This window comes from Phyllobates terribilis, unplaced genomic scaffold (assembly GCF_046119375.1).
Source record: "Phyllobates terribilis strain yellow unplaced genomic scaffold, ASM4611937v1 Scaffold_7__3_contigs__length_470593459, whole genome shotgun sequence".
NCBI classification, from domain to species: Eukaryota; Metazoa; Chordata; class Amphibia; order Anura; family Dendrobatidae; genus Phyllobates; species Phyllobates terribilis.
In genome coordinates this window covers 82,415,010-82,440,401 of record NW_027362767.1, presented here as the reverse complement: position 1 = coordinate 82,440,401, position 25,392 = coordinate 82,415,010, and the positions used below count along the sequence as shown (strand labels likewise).

The following is a 25,392-nucleotide window of genomic DNA, read 5'->3' as shown; positions in this document are numbered from 1 at the left end:
CCAGAGGTCTTCAACAGGAGATTCTGGCAGCGGACAGGCGGCTCAAAGGTCGCCTGAATGGGAAAATATCTCTTCCAGATGTCCACCAGTCCAGGGAGTTGATCACGACATCTCCGGTCAACCTATCTTTGGGGGTTCCTTGGACCTTCCAGGTGTCAGATACAATTACAACAGACGCAAGTGCAGAAGGTTGGGGAGCTCACCTAAGGGATCGTTCTGTACAAGGCCTCTGGTCGGACAGCGAAACAAGTCTCTCTTCCAACATGAAAGAGCTGTTGGCAGCCAGAAATGCTCTAAAAGAATTCAGTTCTGTTCTTCAGGGTCCTCACGTCAGGATAATGTCAGACAACAGATCAACAGTCGCCTACATCAATCATCAGGGGGGTACCAGGTCTCTCCCTCTGATGTTAGTAGCGGATCAGATCTTCAGGTTTGCCGAGAGTCGGCTGGTTACGCTCTCGGCGCTGCATATAAAAGGGGAAGAGAACATAAAGGCCGATTTCTTGAGTCATCACATCTTGAAACAAGGAGAGTGGGAGTTGAATCCAGCCGTTTTTCAGCAGATTGTGGGTCGGTGGGGACAGCCCCAGATAGATCTATTTGCAAACAGACACAATCGGAAGACCGAAACCTTTTGTTCCCTGAATCCAAAAGAGGGGGCATTTGCGGTGGACGCGCTGCAGATTCTGTGTGATTTTACTCTAGCTTATGCCTTTCCCCCTTTAGTACTGATCCCTACTATCCTGAGGAAGATCCGAGAGGAAAGGGTGAGGGTTATATTGATCGCCCCGTTCTGGCCCAAGAGACCATGGTTCACTTGGATGAAGAGAATGTCCCAAGCAGATCCATGGGTTCTTCCGGACATCCCGGATCTCCTCAGGCAGGGCCCAGTCTGTCATCCCCAAAGAGCGGGCCTGCATTTGACGGCCTGGATTTTGAGAGGTCGCTATTGACGCAAAGGGGGTTTTCTCCGGATCTTGTTACTACCCTTCTGGCAAGTAGAAAGCCGATAACAACTAGAATCTATGGTAGAACCTGGACTAAGTTCTTGTCTACCTCGGGTCAGTCCGCCAAAGGGAGGATTCCTATTGAGGCCATACTAGAATTCCTCCAGAAGGGGTTAAACATGGGACTAGCCACCAGTTCTCTTAAGGTGCAGGTATCAGCTCTGGGGGCACTGTATAATTATAACTTGGCAGCAAATAGATGGATCATTAGATTTATTAAAGCTTGTCATAGATCCAGACCTATTCCTATTCCAAGAATGCCTCCTTGGGACCTTAATTTAGTTCTGGAAGCATTAACCAAACCTCCCTTCGAGCCCTTAGAGGTTTCAGAAAAAAATCTTAACTTTAAAGACTGCTCTACTGGTAGCCCTGACATCAGCTCGTAGAGTCAGTGACTTACACGCACTATCCGTTAACTATCCATTCACTCAAGTATGTACGGATAGAGTAATCTTAAGACCAGACCCGGCCTATCTTCCAAAGGTAGCCTCCAAGTTCCATAGGGCGCAGGTAATCACTCTCCCTTCCTTCTATCCTAATCCTAGGGATTCTGAGGAACATAAGCTTCACACCTTAGATGTTAGGAGGGTGTTAGTCCAGTATTTGGAAGTGACAAAAGCCTGGAGAAAGAGTGACGCCTTATTTATATCCTTTCAGGGGGCTAGGAAAGGACTTAAGGTTACAAGAGGGACCATAGCTAGATGGGTCAGGGATACTATTACCTTAGCCTACTCTTCTAGCAATCTGCCGGTTCCAGAGAACCTGAAGGCCCACTCCACCAGAGCTGTAGCTGCTTCCTGGGCTGAGAAGGCGGATGTGCCCATCGACATCATATGTAAGGCGGCAACTTGGTCATCCCCCGCTACATTTTACAAACATTACCGTCTTGACCTTTACTCTTCTACTGATCTGTCCTTTGGTAGAAGGGTGTTGCAAGCGGTGATCCCTCCCTCTGGTATTTGATCTCTCTAAATCTCTCAGGTGGTGTTGTCATGGGAGAACGGGAAAAGATCCTAGTTCATTACCGGTAACGGGATTTTACAGAGCCCATGACAGCACCCTATTAATTCCCTCCCCTTTATCACTATGGTGAGCACTTTTTAAGGTGTTTAGTACAAATATTGAGGTGGTGGTTATGTATTAACCTGTCTTCGGAGGCCCTCTCATGCTCTGAAACAAAACTGATGCGGAGGAGAGGTACCGCCTTTTTATTCAGTAGGTTCCTGTCCTTGGTGGGCGGATACCCTCTCTCAGGTGGTACTGTCATGGGCTCTGTAAAATCCCGTTACCGGTAAGTAACTAGGATCTTTCCACCACTCAGCAGATTGTCTATGGTCTGGTAAAGAAGAGGCTTACCAGGAGGAGGAAGTGGGTATAGAGGGTCTTTTTCTCCCCTACGGAGTAAGTGCTGCGGCTAGTCTTCACCTGTTTGCTGATCCACTAACGCTCTGCTGGATGGCCCTTCTTTTTTTTTTTCTTAGTTGCTTTAAATTATCCAGCACATAGGAGGTCCAGATTTGAAAGCAATAGGCTGTTTTAGAGCAAGAGGACATTTTTCTTATGAGTGACATTAACGCCAATCACAAAGTGTGTTTTTTGTCCTCCCCTCCCCACACCATTTTAAATTCTTGTCTAGCCCTTATTCAGAAGTGCTTCTTTTTACCTTTTTTTTCTGTATTTTTCCTTTTTATCACATTACAGCCACAAACAAAATGTCTCTGCACTGTGATCTTAAGCTTCATTCTCCCTTATCTTTTTGAAAACGCCAAGAAGGGGGAGGAGAGGAGTGACATCACACACACCATGTGACCAGATCCCACCCTCTTTTACTGCAGCCGTAATGTGAGCAACTGTATGCTAAGTTTTCATAAGAAAATGGCATCAGCTGCTCCTCCTAGTGTTTAAAAGTTGAAAAAATTTTTTTTAATTTCTCATATTTTATACTATTTTTTTTTAAAAAAAAACATTAATACTATACAGTTTTTCAATTGTTGAAACATGCCCCCGCCCCCCCCATGATATTCCCTTCAACTGCAAAAGTGCCCCACATAGAATAACACTGCACCCCCAACCAAAACACTTACCCGAAATGTTGACGCCACAATTCTTGGCAGTCACATGACCGCTGCAGCCCATCACCTGCCGCTGATTAGCTGCAGCCTTCCTACTTCTGTGAGAATGTTCCATCTGATGGAACTGTGAACACTGCAGTCAATCAGTGTCCCCTGATAGTTGTATTATTTGACAGAAAATAATCGCAGTGCTGGTATTGCAGGAGTGGTGCAAAAATTAGAAATTAGACCAACCGGTAATGGGATTTTCCCAGGACGTCCCTCATGACAGCACGACAGGAGAAATAGCAACTAAATGGCTTCTCCGGGTGGGACTACTGCCTGAAGGACCTTACGACCAAAGGCCAATTGTTGGCCTGATAGCACATCTAGTTTGTAGAGCACATCTAGTTTGTAGTGCTTACAAAATATGGATGGGTTGGACCAGGTTGCGGCGCTGCATATCTGATCCACCGAAGCACCAACTTTCTCAGCACAAGATACCGAGATTGCTCTTGTTGAATGGGCTTTAATATTAGCCGGAGGATCTAACTCATATGCTAGCGTTATGGTGGATGTTATCCATCTGGCTATGGTCATTTTAGAGGTTTTTTTGCCTCTGTTTTTTTCCTGAATGTTGAAGGAATAGACTTGAGTCCTTCCTCCAAGGTTTTGTAGTTTCTACATAATGAGGTACGGCTCTTTTCACATCTAGGGTATGAAATAAACTTTGTCATTTTTGGGAAATTGGCAGAAGGGATGGTAAATCCACCTTTTGATTTAAATTGGCCTGGGATACTACTTTTGGGAGGAAGGAGGGATCTAATCTGAGGATTGTTCTATCAAAGATTTGTAGATAAGGATCCTTTTCTGAAAGTGCCTGAATTTCCCTAACTCGATTCGCCGTGGTGACTGCGACCAAAAATATTGTTTTCATGGAAAGAATTTTAATGCTGGACTCTATTAATGGCTCAAATGGGGGTTTGCATAAGGTGGAAAGTACTAGATTTAAATCCCATGGAGGGACCTGGCTTCTAATGGTGGGTCTTAGGCGTGTAACTGCCTTGGAATATCTTTCAATCCAATGGTGTTCTGCCAGTGGGAAGTCTAAAAAGGCACTGAGAGCAGAGATCTGTACTCAGGAGTACTAGATCTTAGACCTCTCTCAAATCCCCGCTGAAGGAAGTCTAAAATTTTGGCGATATTTGGGCTATCCGTCCCTGAAGTAGGCTCTCCTGAGAAGGAACAAAATTTCTTTCATACTTTAAGATATATGGCAGAAGTTACAGGTTTCCGGCTTGCTTGCATAGTTATTACATCTGAAAGACCCTTAGAGCTTAGGATCTGCCTCTCAGGATCCAGGCTGTGAGATGAAGGAAATGTCTGTCCTGATAAAAGAGAGGACCCTGGAAGAGAAGGTCCTGTCTGTCTGGGAGAGGGAATGGATCTTCTAGAGCCATCTGATGAAGGAGTGGGAACCAGCTCCTCTTTGGCCAGTAGGGTGCTACTAGGATTATTGTAGCTTGATCTTCTTGAATCTTTTGCAAGATTCTTGGTATAAGAGGGATTGGTGGGAAGGGGTATAGAAGACCTGTTTTCCAGCTCTGAGATAAGGCGTCTACTCCCTCTGGGTTGTCTCTCGGATTTATAGAGAAGAATTTTGGTAGTTTTCTATTTCTCGTGGTTGCAAATAGATCTATGCAAGGGGTACCCCACTTCTGGATCAAGAGTTGAAAGACTTCCTCGTTCAGTTTCCATTCGGATGGTTCTAATTTTTTTCTGCTGAGGAAATATGCCATTTGGTTTTCTGAACCTTTCAGATTGATCGCTGAAATAGAGAGGACTGTTTTTTCTGCCCACTGGAATATCCTGTCTGCTAAATTCAGCAGGAGTCTGCCTCTTGGACCTCCCTGTCGACGGAGAAAGGAGACAGCTGTCACATTTTCTGTGAAGATTCTTATATGTTGTCCTGATATCTTGGCATTGCAGAAGTGTTTCCCAGACTGCCCTCAGTTCTCTGTAGTTGGATGATCTGGTCCTTACATCTGGAGACCATTTGTCCTGAAGGTAACAACCTATTTCTGCTCCCCAGCCTTCCTGGCTTGCGTCCGTGGTAATACGTATGAAGGGAGACCGAACCCAGGAAACTCCTGACTGGAGATTTGATTGGTTTGTCCACCATGACAGGGAAGTTCTTAGAGACACTGACAATTTCATCCTTCTGTCCAGGCCTGAAGGATGTTTGTTCCACGTGGACAGGATTACTCCCTGAAGATGTCTTAAGTGGGCTTGGGCCCATTGAACACTTGGCATACAGGATTTCATAATGCCCAGGATTCTCATGGCATATCGTATTGAGACTGATTGCCTTTTCCTCCTCTGGAAAATCTGGATCCTGGTTCTGAAGTCTTCCTCTTTTACTACCGGTAGGTATGATCTCATGTGATCTGAGTCGAGTAGCACACCCAGAAAGACCTTTTTTGTGTCCGGACGCAAGTTGCATTTCTCCCAATTGATGCACGACCCCAAATCCTTTAGAGTGGTGATGGTATAGGTTTGCTGTCTAATCAGAAGTGTAGCAGACTCTGCCACTAGAAGGAGGTCGTCCAGATATGGGATTATCATAATGCCCTTTCTAATGAGGAAGGCTGCCATTTCCGTGATTATCTTTGTGAATATACGTGGTGCCGAGGATAGGCCGAACGAAAGACAGGTGAACTGCATATGATGGATTATACCCAGTCTTTCGATGGCGAATCTTAGATATTTTTGGTGAGCAGGGTAAATGGGTTCATGGTAATATGCATTTTCTAGGTCTAAAGTGCACATTAGTGAGTTTTTGTTTATCAGTGAAATAGTGGACCTCACTGTTTCCATTTTGAATTTTTAGTACCTTACCCACAGATTTAGGGGTTTTAAATTTATTATGGTACGAAATTTGCCTGAAGGCTTTTTTATGGAAAAGAGAGATGAGTAATGACCCTGCTCTATTTCCTGAGGAGGGACTGGGACAACTACCCCAATTTGTAGTAGTTTTGTTATGTCCTGCCATAGCATTTTGGCTGCGAGGGAAGTTAGAGGCCGAGTCAGCTGATAGTTTTGTGGGGGAAGCTGCAAAAAGTCTATTCTGTACCCTTTTTCTATAGACCGTAGAATCCATTGATTGTTTGTTATGTCCTGCCAATTCTTTAGAAAGAACAGATGTCTCCCCCCACCTTCCTGGCGTCAGGGCAGAATAAATTTGGGTGGATCTACCCCTACCTCCCTTGGAGTAACTCGCCTTACTCGTCTTGCCCTTGCCCCTGTAATCCTGTCTGAGGGGTTGTCTGGGTTTGCGAAAGGACTGATATCTTTTGGTCCTGTCTTCCGGGAAGCCTTTCTTATTGTCTGAGGCTCTTTTCAGGATCTCATCCAATACCAGGCCAAAAACATGTGAACCTGAAAATGGAATGGAACAAAGTTTATTTTTGGAATGACTGTCCCCCCCCAGGTTTTCAACTAGATGGCTCTTCTGGCTGAGTTAGATAAAACGCTATTTATGGCCGCCAACCTCACTGATTCGGCTGAGGAGTCTGCCAAAAATTGTGTTGCAGTCTTTAGAAGGGGAAGAGAATCTAATGGGACTTCTCTGGTGGTATTAGATGATAGCTGGTTAGACAGATCATCAATCCAAAGACAGATTGATCTGGCGACTGATGTGGAGGCTATATTGGCCTTAATAATTGCCGCTGAAGATTCCCAGCATTTTTTTAGCAATCCCTCGGCTTTCCTGTCCATGGGGTCCCGGAGGCTAGAGGAGTCCTCAAAAGGTATTAACGTCTTCCTGGCCACTTTAGCTATGGGGACGTCTACTTTTGGGACCTCTTCCCAGAGCTCGACTTCCTCTGGTTCAAAAAGGAGTCTTGCTTTAAAATCTCTAGGAACAATTAATCTTTTTTCTGAATCCTCCCACACTTCCAGGATCATTGCTCTAACAGTTTGTAAAGCCGAATAAAGACTTGCGTCCATCAAGTTCGACCTGTTAGTTCTGTAATTGCTAAAGTTGATCCAGAGGAGGGCAAAAACCCCAAGTGATTTAGCCAATCTTCACCTGAGGAAAAATTCCCTCCCGACTCTGAAACCAGCAGTCAGAATAAATCCCTGTATCAACCTACTATTTTATTTTATTTTTAAGTATATGCTGAAATCTGCCTTGTATCTAGAAATGCATCCAGTCCCTGCTTGAACAGGTGTAGTGAATCTGACATTACAGTCTCCTCACTCAGTGAATTCCATATTCTCACTGCTCTTACCGTAAAGAACCCCTTCCTATGCTGGTGCTGAAACCTTTTCTCTTCCAGTCTTAGTGAGTGCCCTCTTGTTACCGTAATATCCCTCCTTTTGAACAAATCCCGGGCAAGATCTCTATACTGTCCCCTAACATATTTGTACACATTTATTATGTCCCCCCTCAACCTTCTCTTTTCCAGGCTGAATAGTCCTAGTTTTGCCAACCTCTCTGGGTATTGCAGTCCCTCCATTCCCTTTATTAATTTTGTTGCCCTCCTTTGTACCTTTTCAAGCTCATTTATATCCTTTCTATATATTGGGGCCCATAACTGAGCACAGTATTCCAAGTGTGGTCTGACCAGTGCTTTGTACAGTGGAAGAACAATGTTCTCATCCTTTGCAGCTATACCTCTTCTGATACATCCCATTACCCTGTTTGCCCTTACAGCAGTGGCCTGACTTTGGGCACTCCAATTTAGTTTGCTATCAATCAAGATGCCCAAGTCCTTCTCCATCTCTGAATTCCCCAATGATTTCCCATTCAGTGAGTACTGGTGACTTCCATTTTTCCTTCCCATATGTATGACCTTACATTTCTCCTCGTTAAACCTCATTTGCCATTTAATGCTCCACCTACCCAGCTTATCCAAATCCCTCTGTAGGTCTGCACTGTCCTCTTTTGTATTAATTGTTTTACATAACTTTGTGTCATCTGCAAATATTGATATTTTACTATTTATCCCGTTGACTATGTCATTAATAAAGATATTAAATAACATTGGGCCTAGTACAGACCCCTGTGGTACCCCACTAGTGACGCTTACCCAATCTGAGTATATTCCATTTATAACCACCCTCTGCCTTCTATCCCTTAGCCAGTTAGCTACCCACTTGCAGACATTTTCCCCCAGCCCCATCATTCTCATTTTGTATACCAACCTATTATGTGGCACGCTATCGAACGCTTTTGAGAAGTCGAGATACACGACATCCACTGGTTCCCCCTGATCTACTCGAGAGCTAACCTCCTCGTAGAAGTCAATCAGGTTTGTTTGGCAGGAGCGATTCCTCATGAATCCATGTTGGTTCGGGATTAAAAGATTATTAGCATCAAGATGCTCCGTAATTGCCTCTTTAATGAAGCTTTCAAAAATTTTGCCCACAACGGACGTCAGACTCACCGGCCGATAGTTTCCGGCGTCACTTTTCGCTCCCTTTTTGAATATTGGCACTACATTCGCCTGTCGCCAATCAAGTGGTACAGACCCAGTCTCAACAGAGTCCTTAAATATAAGATATAACGGTCTGTCTATCACATTACTTAGTTCCCTTAGTACCCGTGGGTGTATGCCATCAGGTCCTGGTGATTTGTTTATTTTAATGTTACTGAGGCGTTTCTGTACCCCAGCTTGGGTTAGATTTGTCATACTTAGTGGAGGATTAAGCTTGTCACTTCTCATTTCTCCTGTTAGTTCTATTTCCTTTGTGAAAGTTGTCGAAAAAAAATTATTTAATAGATTAGCTTTATCCTCATCTTTCTCTATGATTTTGCCTTCCTCACTTTTTATCGGTCCAATATTATCTGATTTAATCCTTTTACTATTTATATACGTAAAGAACAGTTTGGGATTTGATCTACTTTCCCTAGCAATACGTCTCTCGGTTTCCTCCTTCGCTATTTTTATTTGTTTTTTATAGGTTCTCGTTTTTTTCCTTGTAACACATTAGTGCCTCCTTGCTGTTTTCCTGTTTTAATCTCTTGAATGCCTCTTTTTTGCTATTTAACGCCCCTTTTACGTTCTTGTTCAACCATATTGGTTTCCTCTTATTTCGGGCCCTTTTATTCCCATACGGTATATACCTCTCGCACTGAGTATTCAGAATTCTTTTGAAGGTTTCCCATTTACTATTCGTATTCCTTTGATTAAGAACTTTGTCCCAGTCAATAAGTTGAAGGTTTTCTATCAGCTGATCAAACTTCGTCCTCCTAAAGTTTAATGTTTTTGTTGTTCCCTTATTGATAACCCTACTGAAGGGCATTTTGAAGTCGATAATATTATGGTCGCTATTACCTAGGTGCCCCCCTATCTGTACCTCAGTTATTCTATCAGGCCTATTAGTCAATATTAAGTCCAACACGGCCTTCCCTCTCGTTGGTTCCTGCACTAGTTGGGAGAGATAATTATCCTTAATATTTGTCAAGAACCTTTTTCCTTTCTGAGATCTACAGGTTTCTGTTTCCCAGTCAATATCCAGGTAGTTGAAATCCCCCATTACAATCACTTCATTATGTTTTGCTACTTTGTCTATTTGTCCTAATAGCAGATTCTCATTCTCCTCTGTTATATTGGGTGGCTTATAGCAGACCCCCAGTAATATTTTATTATTATTTTTAGTTCCCTCTATCTCTACCCACATGGACTCGACCCCCTCTTTTCCCTCTCCTATATCTTCCCTTAGTCTGGGTTTTAGACATGACTTTACATATAAGCAGACTCCTCCGCCTTTCCCCTGTTTCCGGTCCCTTCTAAATAAACTATAATCTAATAAATTTACCGCCCAATATGTTCATAGACGGGAAATACTCTATTTCTCTGCGTTCTGCAGCCTCCAAACATTTCATCTTGCATGGAATGAGCCACCTTATTATCTTCTACACTGTGTGCAGAATTATTATGCAAGTTGTATTTTAGAGGATTATTTTTATTATTGATCAACAACTATGTTCTCAATCAACCCAAAAGACTCAAATATCCACGTTTAATATTTTTGGAAGTTGGAGTGGTTTTTTTTTTAGATTTGGCTATCTTAGGAGGATATCTGTTTGTGCAGGTAACTATTACTGTGCAGAATTATTAGGCAACTTAATAAAAACCAAATATAATCCCATCTCACTTGTTTATTTCTAAATTTTGTGCACGGATATTGGTTTACCTGGTGAAAATAAACATTTCTGACATGCAAAAACAAAAAAAATAGTGATCAATATAGCCACCTTTCTTTATGATTACACTCAACAGCCTTCCATCCATAGATTCTGTCAGTTGCTTGATCTGTTTTCAATCAACATTGCGTGCAGCAACCACCACAGCCTCCCAGACACTGTTCCGAGAGGTGTACTGTTTTCCCTCCCTGTAGATCTTACATTTTATGATGGACCACAGGTTCTCTATGGGGTTCAGATCAGGTGAACAAGGGGGCCATGTCATTATTTTTTCTTCTTTTAGACCTTTACAGGCCAGCCACGCTGTGGAGTAGTTGGATGCATGTGATGGAGCATTGTCCTGCATGATAATCATGTTTTTCTTGAACGATACAGACTTCTTCCTGTACCACTGCTTGAAGAAGTTGTCTTCCAGAAACTGGCGGTAGGTCTGGGAGTTGAGCTTCACTCCATCCTCAACCCGAAAAGGTCCCACAAGTTCATCTTTGATACCAGCCCATACCAGTACCCCACCTCCACCTTGCTTGTGTCTGAGTCGGAGTGGAGCTCTCTGCCCTTTACTGATCCAGCTTCTGGCCCATCCATCTGGCCCATCAAGAGTTACCCTCATTTCATCAGTCCATAAAACCTTTCAAAAATCAGTCTGAAGATATTTCTTGGCGTTTTATCTTATGTTTCTTATTCAAAGGTGGTCGTTTTTCAGCCTTCTTTACCTTGGCCATGTCCTTGAGTATCGCACACCTTGTGCTTTTTGATACTCCAGTAACGTTGCAGCTCTGAAATATGGCAACTGGTGGCGAATGGCATCTTGGCAGCTTCATGCTTGATTTTCCTCAATTCATGGGTAGTTATTTTGCGCCTTTTTTGGCCAACACGCTTCTTGCGACCCTGTTGACTATTTGCCATGAAACGCTTGATTGTTCGGTGATCACGCTTCAAAAGTTTGGAAATTTCAAGACTGCTGCCTCCCTCTGCAAGACATCTCACAATTTTGGACTTTTCAGAGCCTGTCAAATCTCTCTTCTGACCCATTTTGCCAAAGGAAAGTAAGTTGCCTAATAATTAAACACACCTTACATAGGGTGTTGATGTCATTAGTCAACACCCCTCCTCATTACAGAGATGCACATCACCAGATTTATATAATTGGTAGTTGGCTCTCAAGCCTATGCAGCTTGGAGTAGGACAATATGTATAAAAAGTATCATGTGAACAAAATACTCATTTGCCTAATAATTCTGCACGCGGTGTATATTCATGGTACGCCTCACGGCTTTAAGCAAACCGTCCGTATTTGAGATGAAAAAAGGTACTTTTTCTTTTCCTCTGAGTGTAACTGGGGGGAGTACTCTTCTCCCCGCCCCCCCCCCCCATGAAATCCTGGTCGGAATCCGAGAGAGGACAGACCCCTTCCTCGGACGATTCCTCCATCTCCCATCTAGCCCTCTTATGTCGGGAAGTGTACTGAACTGGTTGGGGAGGTATGAGGATAGAAACAGACTGGACCTCCTCTCTTATAACGGATCGCATGTCTGCCAGAAAAGATGGCTGTTCATCTTTTAAAATTTTAGCTATGCATTTTAAGCATAACTGTTTTTTTGTATGACTGTGACAGCTTGGCATTACATGCCGGGCATCTTTTCTGTGAGGAGGATCCGGATTCCTGGTTGGGCTCCTTTGTCCTATTTCAAAAGATATGGGACTATACTTAAAACTGTTACTTTAGAATGACAGAGGGGAGTGGGTGAGAGGCTTCTGAGGGAGTACTTACACTACCCACGGTTTCAGCAGGTGTCTCTGAATGAGCTGGATTAGAATCCATGTTTCTGACTGTGCACCCTCACCATTGTGTCCAGTACCCTTTTATAGGGTCTTACCTACCTCCAGGTGATCCCCTCTTGTCATGCCGCCCAATCCCAACTGTTGAAGGATGCTGAGCTGTGTGATCAGACAGTTTGTCCTTCGAGGCCTGGCGTGCGTTCCACCCTGGAACGCACGCGTCATCCAGTTGCGCTGCGGACCGTATGAGCGCTCCATCCTGGAACGCATCGTACCGGAAAATGGGAAGCTGCGGCCGGCGGGGATGGCATGGCGCCGAGAGCCCTCCGCAGAGGCAAGCAGCGATTGTCAGGAGCCTCCTGCTACTACTGACTGGACTGAGGGACCCTCGCCCAAGGAGGTATCAGTCAGGAGCTGCTTGACAGAGGGAAGGGATGAGATCATTCCTCTGCTGCCTCTGAGCTCCCAAGGTATGTTGCGCTGCTGCGCTCCTCTTCTGCGTCCTGTCCTGCTAGGGACAGGAAATACAGAGGGTGAGGTGGAAGGCTTTCAAACCTCTTTGTATTCCTGCCCCTAGAGGATGAATAGGACTTGGCTCCTGTCGTGCTGTCATGAGGGATGTCCTAGGAAATTTATTTATATATCTATATCTATATCTATATCTATATCTATATCTATATCATTAAAAACCTTGTCGATAAAAAGACGAGAGAAGAGAGTGTTTAACCATTTTATTTATGGTCTGTGTGCTCTAATATTCAGACCAGGCCTAGGGCAGCTCATTATATAGAAGAACATTTCCAGTTGCACCAAGCCGGCTTGGTAATCTTCATTTTAATATTAACATACAAACCAAAATAAAAATGAATCCCATTAACTTCTGGCTCCAATTTAAATACTTTTGACATACAATAATTTAAGAAAAAAACAAAACAAATAAAAAATCCAAATAGACAGACAGATAACACTCACAGTAAATTGGAAATACTCAATAAGAAAAAAAAAAAACACAGAACAGTAGGATTTGCACAAGCTTCACCCCTTCCCTGCTGAAGGGGATCCAGGTGCATTCAGTCTGTACGTTTAGGAACGGTATATATTGTCAATTTGGCCAATATACAAGAAAAGGCCCAAGCTACATAGTCATAATGTATTAGAAAAGCAGACTGTCAACCTTATAATTTTTTTTTTTTTGACATTTTAAAATAGCGTTACAACAATTAGTGACACTTCACAGCTAGCAAGCGTGCAAATGATTAACACATATACATTATACATTCTGGAGATGTAAAAAAAAAAACATAAAATAAAAAATAATACAGTGCATACTGCCCTACTCCGCACCCAACTAAATCTAGGATATGTTTGGTCAAAGCTATAAACTCTGCATATAAATTGTGGTGGGGGCATCTGATAAAGCTTCCCAGGCTACCAGCTGGAGACCCAGATCTCCGAGCTTCTTTCATTGCCTCTTTATAGGGTGACATTTTTGTAAGGATCAGCCCCCACAAGGATAAGATTTATACAGTAGGTATGTGATCCACCGGGGGCAACTCTATAGGATAAGCAGAGAAGGAAGCTGTGTCCTGAGAGACGACACATTTGGCTGCACAATTGTAGTAGTCATTGACTTCATCTATAGACAACATAGAGAAGATACATAGATTTCCGGAAATATATATATATATATATATATATATATATATATATATATATATATATATATATATATATATATATATATATATATATATCTATATCTATATCTATATCTATATCTATATCTATATCTATATCTATATATATATATATCTATATCTATATCTATATATCTATATATCTCCGCCGGCCAGTCCGTCCACTGCGTTCTGGTCTTGGTCCGATTTATGCGGCTGTCTGACTGTGCCGTTATAGATAGGCTTCATCTATTTGATAAAAGGGATGCAATGAGGACTCTTAGGCCTCATTCACACAGCAGTATTTCGCATCTCTGTTTGTAAGCCAAACCCAAGACTGGAACTTATACAGAAAAACTAGAATTGAGAAACTGACACTTGTTCTGTCTTTTGCAGACACTTCTGGTTTTGGCATAGAAATATACTGATGTGTGAATGAAGCCTTACCAACAGTGAATGCACTTTTAGATCTTAACACTTTTTTTTCTCATGTTTTTGATGCCATTTTTTTCCCATCCACAATAGAGAAAAGTCGTCAAAGTTCACAGATTTTGGCAGGACCGAGATTGAGCATGCTAAGCTTCAACACCCGATCCAGGGGAGGTTTCCAGCACCGACTTACACACCTCTCCCCATTACAAACACAAGCATGCTCAGCCAAACCAAGAGAGCACGTGTATGATCAGGGTGTGTTCGGGAGACACCACCGTCAGCTGATTGATTAGTAAAATTGTTCTTATTCCAGATTTTGACATAAAAAACTGAACCTATACCACCCTACGTCCTTCCCAAAGACTCGGCAGCTTTTATAGAACTCGTGTCATAACCCAACCAGCTGGGTACAATCAGTTATAGCTTGGAAAGACCAGGGGACGTTCTAAATACTGAACAGTCCGGTCCGTCCTTGATATTGGTAGACAGGCAAATACCAACTTGTGATGGACGATAGAAGAGGCAGCATAAAATAATACAAGACAAATGTATCTAAAAACTCATCAACATGAAAACACACAGCTTTATCATTCATTTACAACCAATGGAAGAAAAAACAAACCATGGAGATTCACAAACAATGAGACATTTGGGTCAGTGCACATGTAATGCCTACAAAACAAATCCCAAGGCGTGGAGAATACATTTTACCTTGAGTCGGACATTATCCAGCAATACATCCAGTGTTATAGTTGGAAGAACAGCGATAGATTTTTTCCCCCCCAAGATAGACCAAACTATCAATGATACTCAGTTTTCGCGATGCATACGTCAATCACACTCACCTACTAGGAACGTAGCACCGTGGTCCAGACCGTGGGCATCTTTTCCAGCCAATAGTAACACTTTTCAGAATTTGGAAAGGTCTCAAAGTGGTAAGAATAGTAGTAAAGAAAACATCATTTCTAGTCTTAAAGCTGAAGGGTGATCATATAGTGTTCAGTATGTATTGACTGGACAGTTTCTAAAAAGATTTTGTTATTTTGCCAGTGGGATCAGGAGACAACCCAATACGCATGAGGCCTTCTAGATCTCCTAATGGCAAGTAGGGATTGGGCAAAGCAAACAGTGGGGTTGGGAGAGAGAGAGCTGCCGACAGAACGAGCGTTTGGCAGACCATTACCTAAGGTCCCTGGGCTCCTTGAGGCCTATATGGACCCGCATAACAATTCTGTAAGAAGCAACATGGTATTAAAGGGAATCTACCAGAAAGTTTTTGCTATGAAACCCTGAGAGCAGCATGATGTAGGGGCTGAGACCCTGATTCAAGCAATGTGTCACTTACTAGGCTGTGTTCAATAAAAATCAGCGTTTTATCATCAACAGGAGCTTATCATTACAGGACTAGGTGTCCAGTGCCTCTTAGTCCAACCACTAACTGGCAGCTGTGTACACTGTATTTTGACAAAGTAGCCAATTCAGTGGTGTGGGACAGGGTAATACAGGGCTCAGAAATCAGAGCACTGCTAGATCTGCAGCAGAGAAAACTGTGATTCGATCACAATTGATGTAAACTAAGTGATACATCACTGGATTCAGGGTCTATCATGCTGATCTCAGAGGAAGCAGCAAAAACCTGGTGATGAGAACATTTAGCATCGGTCAGCTAATTCCATTATGTCCATCGTGTGGCATCAAGTCATTTCATGACAAATCAATATAAGTGGTATTTGGAGATGCTTCCAATACTCAGATCAGACAAAGGCCGGTTTCATACACCCGTAAAATATTGACCATGCTCAGATCGCGACACCCGGCCTGACCGCCGGTCTCCTGACCTAAGCTAACTGGCACATCAGCATTTATAAAGCCGTTATCTCAGGTCAAGAGTATTGAGATCCTCTAGTTTAATCACTCCGTAGAGAATTTTAAAAAGTTGACAACCCGTACAAGACTATGATGGGGTAAAGAATTAAAACTACCAACTTATAAACTCACCGAACATCCGAAAAGTCAAACGTCAAAACCAAAGATTAAAATTTTAAATCTTTTTCAGTCGTTTCTGGATACGTTTTTTTTGGCTTAGGAAAATCTAGAGCACCAATGATAATACAGCATTCAAAATACCGCGTGTAGGAACGTTACACAAGGTAAATTTCACTTTCTTAAAAAGTTTCTATTTGACTGCTTGCAATCTCATTAAAAAGTAATACTGCCATAAAAATGCTAAAATAACAAAAACCACCATAGAAAAAACAGTACAAGTCAAGAACACATTCAAATGATACTGCATATTAATAACGCATCTGCTGGCTAAAAGCCGACACACGAAGAGCGGAATGAAAGAAACGGCAGATTAATAATCTGCAAACCAAGTATAATAAAGGGGCAACTTTTGAGATATTCCAGGGCCTGATGCCAAATGTCTCGGCACCTGCAAATATAGTACACATGAATCTAAAGCAGGAAACATGTTACGTACATTAGCTCCAATACGTGGTGTAATCGCCTATCGGCAGCGCCACACAAAATCATATACCAAAAGGGCAATATTCAGTGTTACTCATTTATATGGCGTTCACCTGGATCATCTATACAAAGCAAGGAAGCAGAGAACAATCCATAATTTATTGCATATTAAAACTCATTGATTTTTAGGAAAAAAAAAAAGGAATTAGAAGGGAATAGGAAAAAAGAAAATTTCAGATATTATATATTTTTTAGCACCCAAAGAGCTTAAGTGAATGCAATCCCAAATGCCAGGATATTAATGACGGACTATAATAACATGTGCGTCAGCTGATGGATGAAGGATTTAGACAGGAGGTTTCTATGACGTGTGGCAAAAATGGAAACAGAAGAAAAAAAATAAAGATACAGATACTTGGGACTAAAAACGATATAATTGAAAGTCTTGTTCAAGATACAGTAAAAGTCTGGAAGGTTTGTATTGAGGACTAATATTTTTTTTGTTAATAGTCTCGTTTGGGTAAAACCCCTCAAAGTTAGAGCTTCTCGAATGAGCATTCATGATCACTGAACGTCCCCCTCTTGTGGTCATCCAAAGTTTATAAAATATAGGCCCGAACGTGATGTTTTATTGGACGTTATACTTATATTCTATGATATGTTGATGCTGATATTGTCCCGGTTATTATTTATTTATTTTTTTTGTATTTTTGTAATTGAAAATTATTTAACCTTTCAATAAAAATGTAATTTTGATAAAATATAGGCCCGATTCATTTGCGTCGTTTTGTCTTGTATCTTGGCATTGACATATTTTGCTCCAAATATTGCAAGTTGTTCACGAATTTTACACACAAAAAAAAAAAAAAAAAAAAATGTCCTTTATATTCATCTTTAGCCTTTTTAGTAACTTTATAGAGCAAAAGTCACGTCATGCTAAAAAGTCACAAACATTTCAGATGTCCGGTTTCATGTTTTTGTAGTCCGTGGGATGGAAACTAATAAAATAAACTGAGCTTTCTTACCTCTCCGCCATTGCTCTGGGCTTTGTTGATCGACTGTAGCGGTGATGTCACATTTCCAATGCTTGTAACCGCTGCATACAATCATTGAGCTCAACTGCTTTTGCAGTCTTCATCCGCTCAGCCCAGTGATCTGGCTACACCAGTTACGAGCGCTGTAAATGTGACGTCACCACTGCAGTCAATCATCAAAGACCGGAGCAGCGGCGGCGTGGCATTACCGGATCCAAGGAGGAGAAGTAAAAGCTTGTTTGAGAGACTATGAACTAGTAAAACATGAAACAAGACAACCCTTTTTAACATGGTCAAAAAAAAAAAAAAGGGTCAGGCATATTGGATATCAATATGCCCAATCCTTTGTTTTAACTACATATATAAGTTGCTGCCCAAGGTGTCTGGTCATACACATGCAGGAGAGTTAAGAGGAATAACTAAAGACATTTTTTGAGATGCATAGACACTTAGAGGACAGGATCCCATGTGCGGCCTAAAGATCACAAGGGGCAAATGAGTGTACAGGCTTGCAGGTTACACATCCGCACAGGTAGGTGGCGCTTTCTCTCTGAAGCCGTTCGCTCGCCAAAGTGTAGCAAGAGGCCGCCACAATCTGGCAGGAGCCGGAGATCAGAGAGCACCCCAACACTGAAAGCGCCTCTGGGCTCCTCCAGCATCGGTGCACACGCATAGAAACAGGGATCAGAGTTGAGTGAGCGCTCCCTGTGAGAAAACCCAGTGTTGTTAATCAAGATCAGGGACAGTGCTGCATGTTATCTTCAAGCTTATAAGTGTATTTATTGCTTTTTAACTTCAGTTTTTAAAAAAAAAAAACAGAACATCTACCAGAACGCCACTCCTCCAACGCCTTGGAGACAATTAAATTGTTGTAAATGGATTATTGATCTGTAAGTGCTCATTCCACAGTTGAAAAGAAAATAGGATTCTAGTGTCTCAGTAAGTAGATGTTAATATGACAGTTGAAGACTCAAATCAAGATGTTATCTGATGGCACACAGACACGATCCATATTATCCATCACTTTAGTGTGGACTCAGCCTTAAAAGAATTTCATACTTCACATGAATCATCATCTACAAACGTGGCTTCATCTGGTACAGATCCTGAGAGACAATATGGACTTTCCTGGGACATTTCCAGCTTAAACCATTCAGCACTCCCTGCTTATTCAGTGCCTGTACAGAGATGGCTCTAGAGATTTGTTTTCTGCAGCTTACAACATTTAGTAAGCGGATCAAGTGGGGAACAAAAAAAAAAAAAAAAAAAGAGTGAAGGTCCCACCCATACACAAGGGTAAAAGTTAGCTGAACGCACATATTTCGAAAAGACCAGTTGACCACCTTATTGGAGTGGGAGCCAAAAGACTCTGGCAATGGTTCGGGGCAGAGATAGCTGATGGATGACTGCTTTTAGGGAGCATGCCTGTTAACAAGTTGTCGACTGGTTCCAATAACAATTAGCACACTTTAGCCATAATAAAAGTGAGGCCAAGACGAGAGCAACATCTTTCCTCTAAAAAAGACCAAACTAAAATAAAAGGACATATAAAAGGTTTAAAAAAAGGGAACCCGTCACATTGAACATGCCGTCCGATCTGGTTATAGAGATCAATGAGATGAGCAGATTTTTCTGGGAAAAAGATGTTCTGGTAACATTGTAATCCTTGTTCTGTGTGCGCTGCAGTCCAGTGGGTGGTCCTCCTCAGTGACTGACTCCTCCTACTGGACTCCTTAACACAAAACTAGCAGGAATTTCCAAATTTATACAGAATCTAATCCCACAAAACTACATAGACAGCAGTATCATAGTAACACACAAAGCTCATCGTCGCTCGCTTACACAGACTGACAATCCATAATGGGGACAGTACGATCGCTAATATGATACCGTATGAGGGCAGAACCATTATAATCAGCAGCACTTTTTCAGTATACACCGAGCGATGTGTTGCAGATTAATTATTTTCTCCAGCATAAGGGATCTGCTCTCTCGGTGATCGAGAGTTTTGCTCATTCGTCCGGTACACGGGGCAATAATCAGGAATTAGCGCTCCCATGAGTTGTTCTTATGAAACACTCCCTATACATGTCTTTCAGTAGAAATGCAGAAACAGCATTCAGGATTCCCCCCCTTTTATAGATACTCCAATTGAAAAGTACCATTGTCATTACGGTGCCATTTTAAGACAGCCTTGCAGAAAGTTTAGGTGCATGACTTAATCAGGTACCCTAATATGAATAAAATAGAGGGAAAAAGACTTTGCTTAATGCTGATTGATTCCGGGTCTAACAGGGATGAGATAAAAAAAAAAAAAAAAAGGACATAAAATAAAAAAAATAAGAATAAAAATGTATGCAATGAGGACAGCGCGAGAAAATAGTTGGTGAAATGTTTTCCAAGGAAAATGTCAACTGGGGTCAGTGTGGGGCGACTATGACAAATATTTCTTAAGCCCTAGGTCAACTCGGTCACAAGTATGCACTATAATTCACAGACTTGTGTAAAACTATGTTCACAAGTCAGCCCGATGCTACAGCAATCCCAAACCCCATCAGTCAGCTCTACGCAGCATGCGGTCACTACACTACTCTAGTCACTACATTAGAAAGTCGGATGTGGAGCAGACAAGATCATCGAAATCAAGGCTTGATATAGCTTTGTTGGCGAGACTGTAAGGAAACATATCTGTCCGTATTCTAGAAATATCCACATACTGCAGTTCATGGCTTATCAAGGATTTCTCCCCCCACCCAAGAAAAATAGGGATAGTCTGGTATTTAATAGGCTACCTATGCAGGTATGGGAGATAATAAAAACAGCGTTGCAATATGTCTGCCAAAGACAAGCAATTCTGTTAAAACTGCAAAACTACAGAAAAAAAAAATAAAGTTTTTTTTGTTTCCATTAGTTCCAGTGTGGATTTGAGTCTAATATACGGCATTACTGCCAATAGCCGCGGAAGGTATGGCAACGTACATACAGATCAACACCATCAGTGTCGCTGTCAGAGGGCACTTATTCAGAAGTCAGCCACAATAAACACATAAAAGGACACACGTTTGCATATATCATTGTGTGACATAAAACCATAGAAATGGAAATAATAAGAATTGTACAGTGTTTGACTGGAATGAGAAGAAAAAAAAAAATCACGGACGCAGGACAAAAAAGAAAATAGATTAAAAAAAAATTGATTTTGGATATCTGCTTTAGATCTGGTTATAATTTTTTTCATCGTGGTCGGGAAAATAAACAAAAACCTAAAAAAAAAAAAGTAATGGCATCCATAAAAGGAGCTCTTGCTGAGTTGTTGAAGTTTCTGAATTTTAGAGTATTGCAATAGTCTTCAAGCAGAAAAGGCGTATTTAAGGATAATCAGGGCGAGCAGCATAATGACTACATTTTATATTGCCTTCCAGTGATCTAATGAATCCTCAAAGTGCATTCAGTGCAAGATACGCGGTCACGTCGCACGTCTGCTGGCTGCAGGTAGACGTGCCGCTTTAAGACCAGAACTCTTGTTTTTGTTCACAGGTTGTCGTTTTGTAGGTTTTAAGTTTGGTTCTGCACAGCGGAACAGTGCTATCTTGACTCTGGCCTTCCACGTCCACGTCCAGTAGTGTTCGTTCCCCTATAGGGTGTGCCACGTGAACGGGAATGAAACCAGAGAATCCCGGCCTCTCCTCCACTGTGCTCCCACTGCTACTGGCAAAGCAGGAGTCCATGTTGCTTGGGGTTTCAGTGCATGAACTATTAGCGGGGGATTCACCCCGGTTTCTACTAGGGGATACAAACCACCAGGAGTCCAGTCTCTGTCTGTTGGTGGAAGGTCGAGGTCTTGGAACAAACTCTAAAGTTTTGGGTCTTTCCAGTGCAGAATCTTGCTGAACATTCCAGCGCCGAGGAGTTGGCGGGAACACCAAATTGGGGTCAGGAAGACGGGGAACTTCTTGTGGATCTCGGTTCGGAGACACAACATCTAAAATTAGAAGAAACAAAAAATTTTTTCTTTTGGATGAGATGTTAACATCTAACACATTTAAGCCCCCAAATCTAGAAGTCACCAATTTTCAAGGTGATTGACCCACAGGGCGCATGAATCAAAGACCAGGCCCCTCATTACAAACAGGTTTTACGCCAAAGTGCTTCAGTATTGGGGCCAGGGAAGAGGTGACTAGTCATAAAGGTACTTCCTGGCCATCTTCCCACCTCCCACTCAGCTAGACAGACCTGATGGGTTTGTCTAGAACCAGTAAATGATAACTTACTTGATCCCGTACAGCTTGCTAAGCAATTATTGGGCGAATTCCCATTACTAATGACTGGAAAGGCTTTTATGGCACCATCTGAAGGGGTTCTTCTGTGTTCGTGGTGAGCTCGGGGATTTACAGTCACGTGGGTAGGAGTCAAGGACTGGTTGGGGTCCCGTTTAAAAGTTTCAATGTGAATGTTCACCAGTGGATTACAGACAACCGATGCTGGTTCTTCCACAGGACTGCTGGGCATCTCGTAAACTACTATTTCATCACTGTCTGAGCGCAGCAGGGAACGAGTAGAATTACATTCAGAAATGGAAGACAGGGACTGCATCGTGATAGATGTTGTCGGCTCTGCCGGATGAGACGGAGAATCTTCTTTCCGAAAAAGTTTTTTAGAGGGTGGGCTGGTGCTTCTCCGGGGACGGGCGGCCCTCTGGAATAGACTCTCCTTTTTCTTCTTCTCTTCTTTTGGTTCAGGCTCATCTTGACCTAGGTTACATTTACCGGCTTCTAAAAGGTCGAAGCCAAGCCCCACAGTGGCGAGAAGAGCTCCACAGCCCAAGAGAACCATCGAGCATCTCTTGTGCTGAGAGCCACGCTTGAGGCTATTAGTGGGAGTAAGCTGTGGAGTGCTCGTAGCGGAGTTCACCGGGGTGGGATTCTCACTAGTATCGCTGAACGGTCCCTCCACATCGTCACCTTTGTGGAATGGTATGCAGAGGTAGGATTTGTTCGGAGTGGGTGTTTGGGAATCTTTGACGTCCACCTGATTCACAAATGGCTCAGCGGCATTTTCAGCTTCTGTATAAAGCAAATGAAAAAAAAATATATACAGGCAACCATAATATTCACAGTATAGAACAACTGTAATAGTTAGACACAAACATTTATTTTACAGAAAGTGCAGATGAGGGGGAGTTTGCATCCTCCATGGCTTCTCTGGTCAGTTACCCTAATCAAACCTGACTGTTAATAAAACTGAGGTTTTTAAAAGGCTTTTTCTTTTTAAACAGTATTTAGTGTCTCTATGTGCTGTAATATAACGCCATGTTTAAAATTATGGGTTGCTATACTGAGGAAGAAGCATGTATTCATTGGGGTCTATGTCAATTTGCCTTTAATGGTGTCCTGTTTCTTGTTCCTCATGATAGGTCATCAATGTCTGATCGGCCAGGGTCCGACACCTGGCACCTCCACCGATGACTTGCAGAGCTTCTCAGTCTTTTGATAGTGGGCATTGTACATCAGCCGCCTATTAATTTGAATAGGAAGCGGATGTGTAATACCAAGCCGTGGCCACTATCAGAAGACGGAGCGGCTCCGCAGGCGAGTATTTCTGGCCAGTGAGTACTTCAATGATGACCTAAGGATAGGTCATCAATGAAAAAGTAGTGGACAACCTCTTTAACAGAGCTAAACTGAAAAAATATATCACAGGGTCCAAATGGCACAATAACCCCTGGGAAAGCTCATCATGGGTTCCCTAACTTATTGGAAAAGCAGAGGAGTGTAGTTTGAATTGTTTTTTTTCTGTATAGTAAATAACCTACTAGATTGCAGGTCTCCGAGTCAATGTGTTAATCTCAGTAACAGACCTTAAAATGTTATACACATACATGTACACACACTCACATCTCATTCCCCACTTGCTGCTTTGTGCCGCTGACCTCTCGTTTTGCATACCTGTCTCAGTCACAGTGGTGAATCCAGGAGCAGCAGAAGTTTTCATCAGCTTCCCGTGGTTGGATGAACTTGAAGAACAAGACTTTGAGCTTTCTAGAGATACCCTGCAGGTTAGAGAAAATACATTATTTCCATGACATAAGTTTATGTATGATACAAAGAACATCAACCTGCTAAGTGGCTTCAGGCAAATGAGTCTTCACAGTTGTGCACCGTTCTGGGGTCAAGCCTCAGTTCCCTGATGTAGCCAGTCATGGCGAAACATGTCGGAGAGGCTATGAGTGAATTTTAATCCGCTTTAGTGGTCTTGCAACTAACATGTATAATTGTCCTTAGAAAAGCTATCCTAGCTGGTGAGCTGCAGCCATTAATCTAGGTAGGAGATATATTAGCTTTAGAAGAGCGATATCCCATAGAGGAGTCCCAAAGAAATGCTATGCAGCAATACCACCCGAGTTTTTTTAAATCTTTATTTATTTGCTAAACCATATTAATTAATTATAATAAAAGTCAAGTTTTAAATCACATGATCCCTTAAATTGGGTCTATTTATCCTTGGGGTAAATTGTTAGTATAACCACTCTGGGGTGAAGTCTGAAGTCTCACCCACTGGAGTGCCCACCGCCTGCTCTGGGAAGTGTATACTTTACACCAGGCACATTAATCTAAAAAATATGGTAACGTAGTCTGAATAATGCAGTACAGACAAGGCTATCCACAGGACAGATGAGAAACGTATGATTACTGCAGGGAACTGACCAGATCACAAGAGCTGCGGTCCCATGTTCATGTTTAGATGGAGCAATGTGAACAGCGCTCCATTCAAAATGAAGGTAGCCGAGCACTGTACTTGGCCATCTCTTCCAGACCTATAGTGAACATGGCAGACATGAAACCTCTTTCCTCAAGATCAGTGGCAGTCCCCGGCGATCACTCATTAATCACCCTTGCTGTGAATAGAAGATAAATGTTGTTTATTCAGACAACAGCTAACCTGGCAGCGATGCTTCTGACAACCTGATGATAAGACCTGATGATAAGACCTGATGATAGACTATAAGACCTATATTTTTCATGTTCTGGCTTCTTGTGTAAGAGACAGATGGAACGAGCTAGTGACTCGATAAGGCATGTGGGCATTAGCACTCGCCTGTCCTCGCCAGCACCAGAGTCTTTACTGGCCAAAGCGCCTGGAGCCCAAGGACGAGATTTTTTCTTGGTCTCTTTCTTCTCCTCATCTTCACTTTCATCCTTCTGGCCACCAGTGCTGCGGTTTCTTGCTTTATTGGAGTCTCCTGGAGTCACTTTATGAGATGAAAAATATATTGTCAGAATAACCGTGGAATACACGCGGAAAGGCAGCAGAGATTTCAACATCTAGGTTACATCAGAAAACAAAGGGGTATTCCCATCTCCAAGATCATATCTCAATATGTAGTAAGCGTAATAATAATAATATTAGCAAATACCTCAAATTATGACTGTAGTATAGTTCTTCTGATTCGCCATGTCGCTTACCCCATGTGCAGTGCATTGCAGTAGCTTAGGTATTTACGGTTACTACCACTAACTAACTGTCACTATATGAGTGGTCGTAACCAGGGATATGTAAGCTACTGTAATGCCCTGCACATGGTGCAAGTGACAGAGCCAATCAGAAGAACTATACTACATTTCTAATTGGAGGTATTAGCTGCTGCTGCTACTACATATTGGGCTAGGATCTTTGAGATGGGAATACTTCTTTAAAGATCCATGATCTGGAATCTGTGGCCAGAATAAAGCC

General features: G+C 42.3%; 1 protein-coding gene across 1 annotated transcript in view; it reads right to left on the bottom strand.

Annotated features, from left to right (window-relative positions):
• Positions 1-13,869: 13,869 nt before the first annotated feature.
• The window catches only part of MAP3K9 (mitogen-activated protein kinase kinase kinase 9), a 62,819-nt gene continuing 51,296 nt past the window's right edge, over positions 13,870-25,392 (bottom strand). Inside the window, exons 8-11 of the mRNA XM_073638896.1 lie at positions 24,751-24,910; positions 23,607-23,710; positions 21,933-22,724; positions 13,870-21,643 (exon numbers count right to left, since the gene is read on the bottom strand). Coding sequence (XP_073494997.1) covers positions 21,168-21,643; positions 21,933-22,724; positions 23,607-23,710; positions 24,751-24,910 — 1,532 coding nt within the window. The 3' untranslated portion in view covers positions 13,870-21,167. The remainder of the gene's footprint in view (positions 21,644-21,932; positions 22,725-23,606; positions 23,711-24,750; positions 24,911-25,392) is intronic.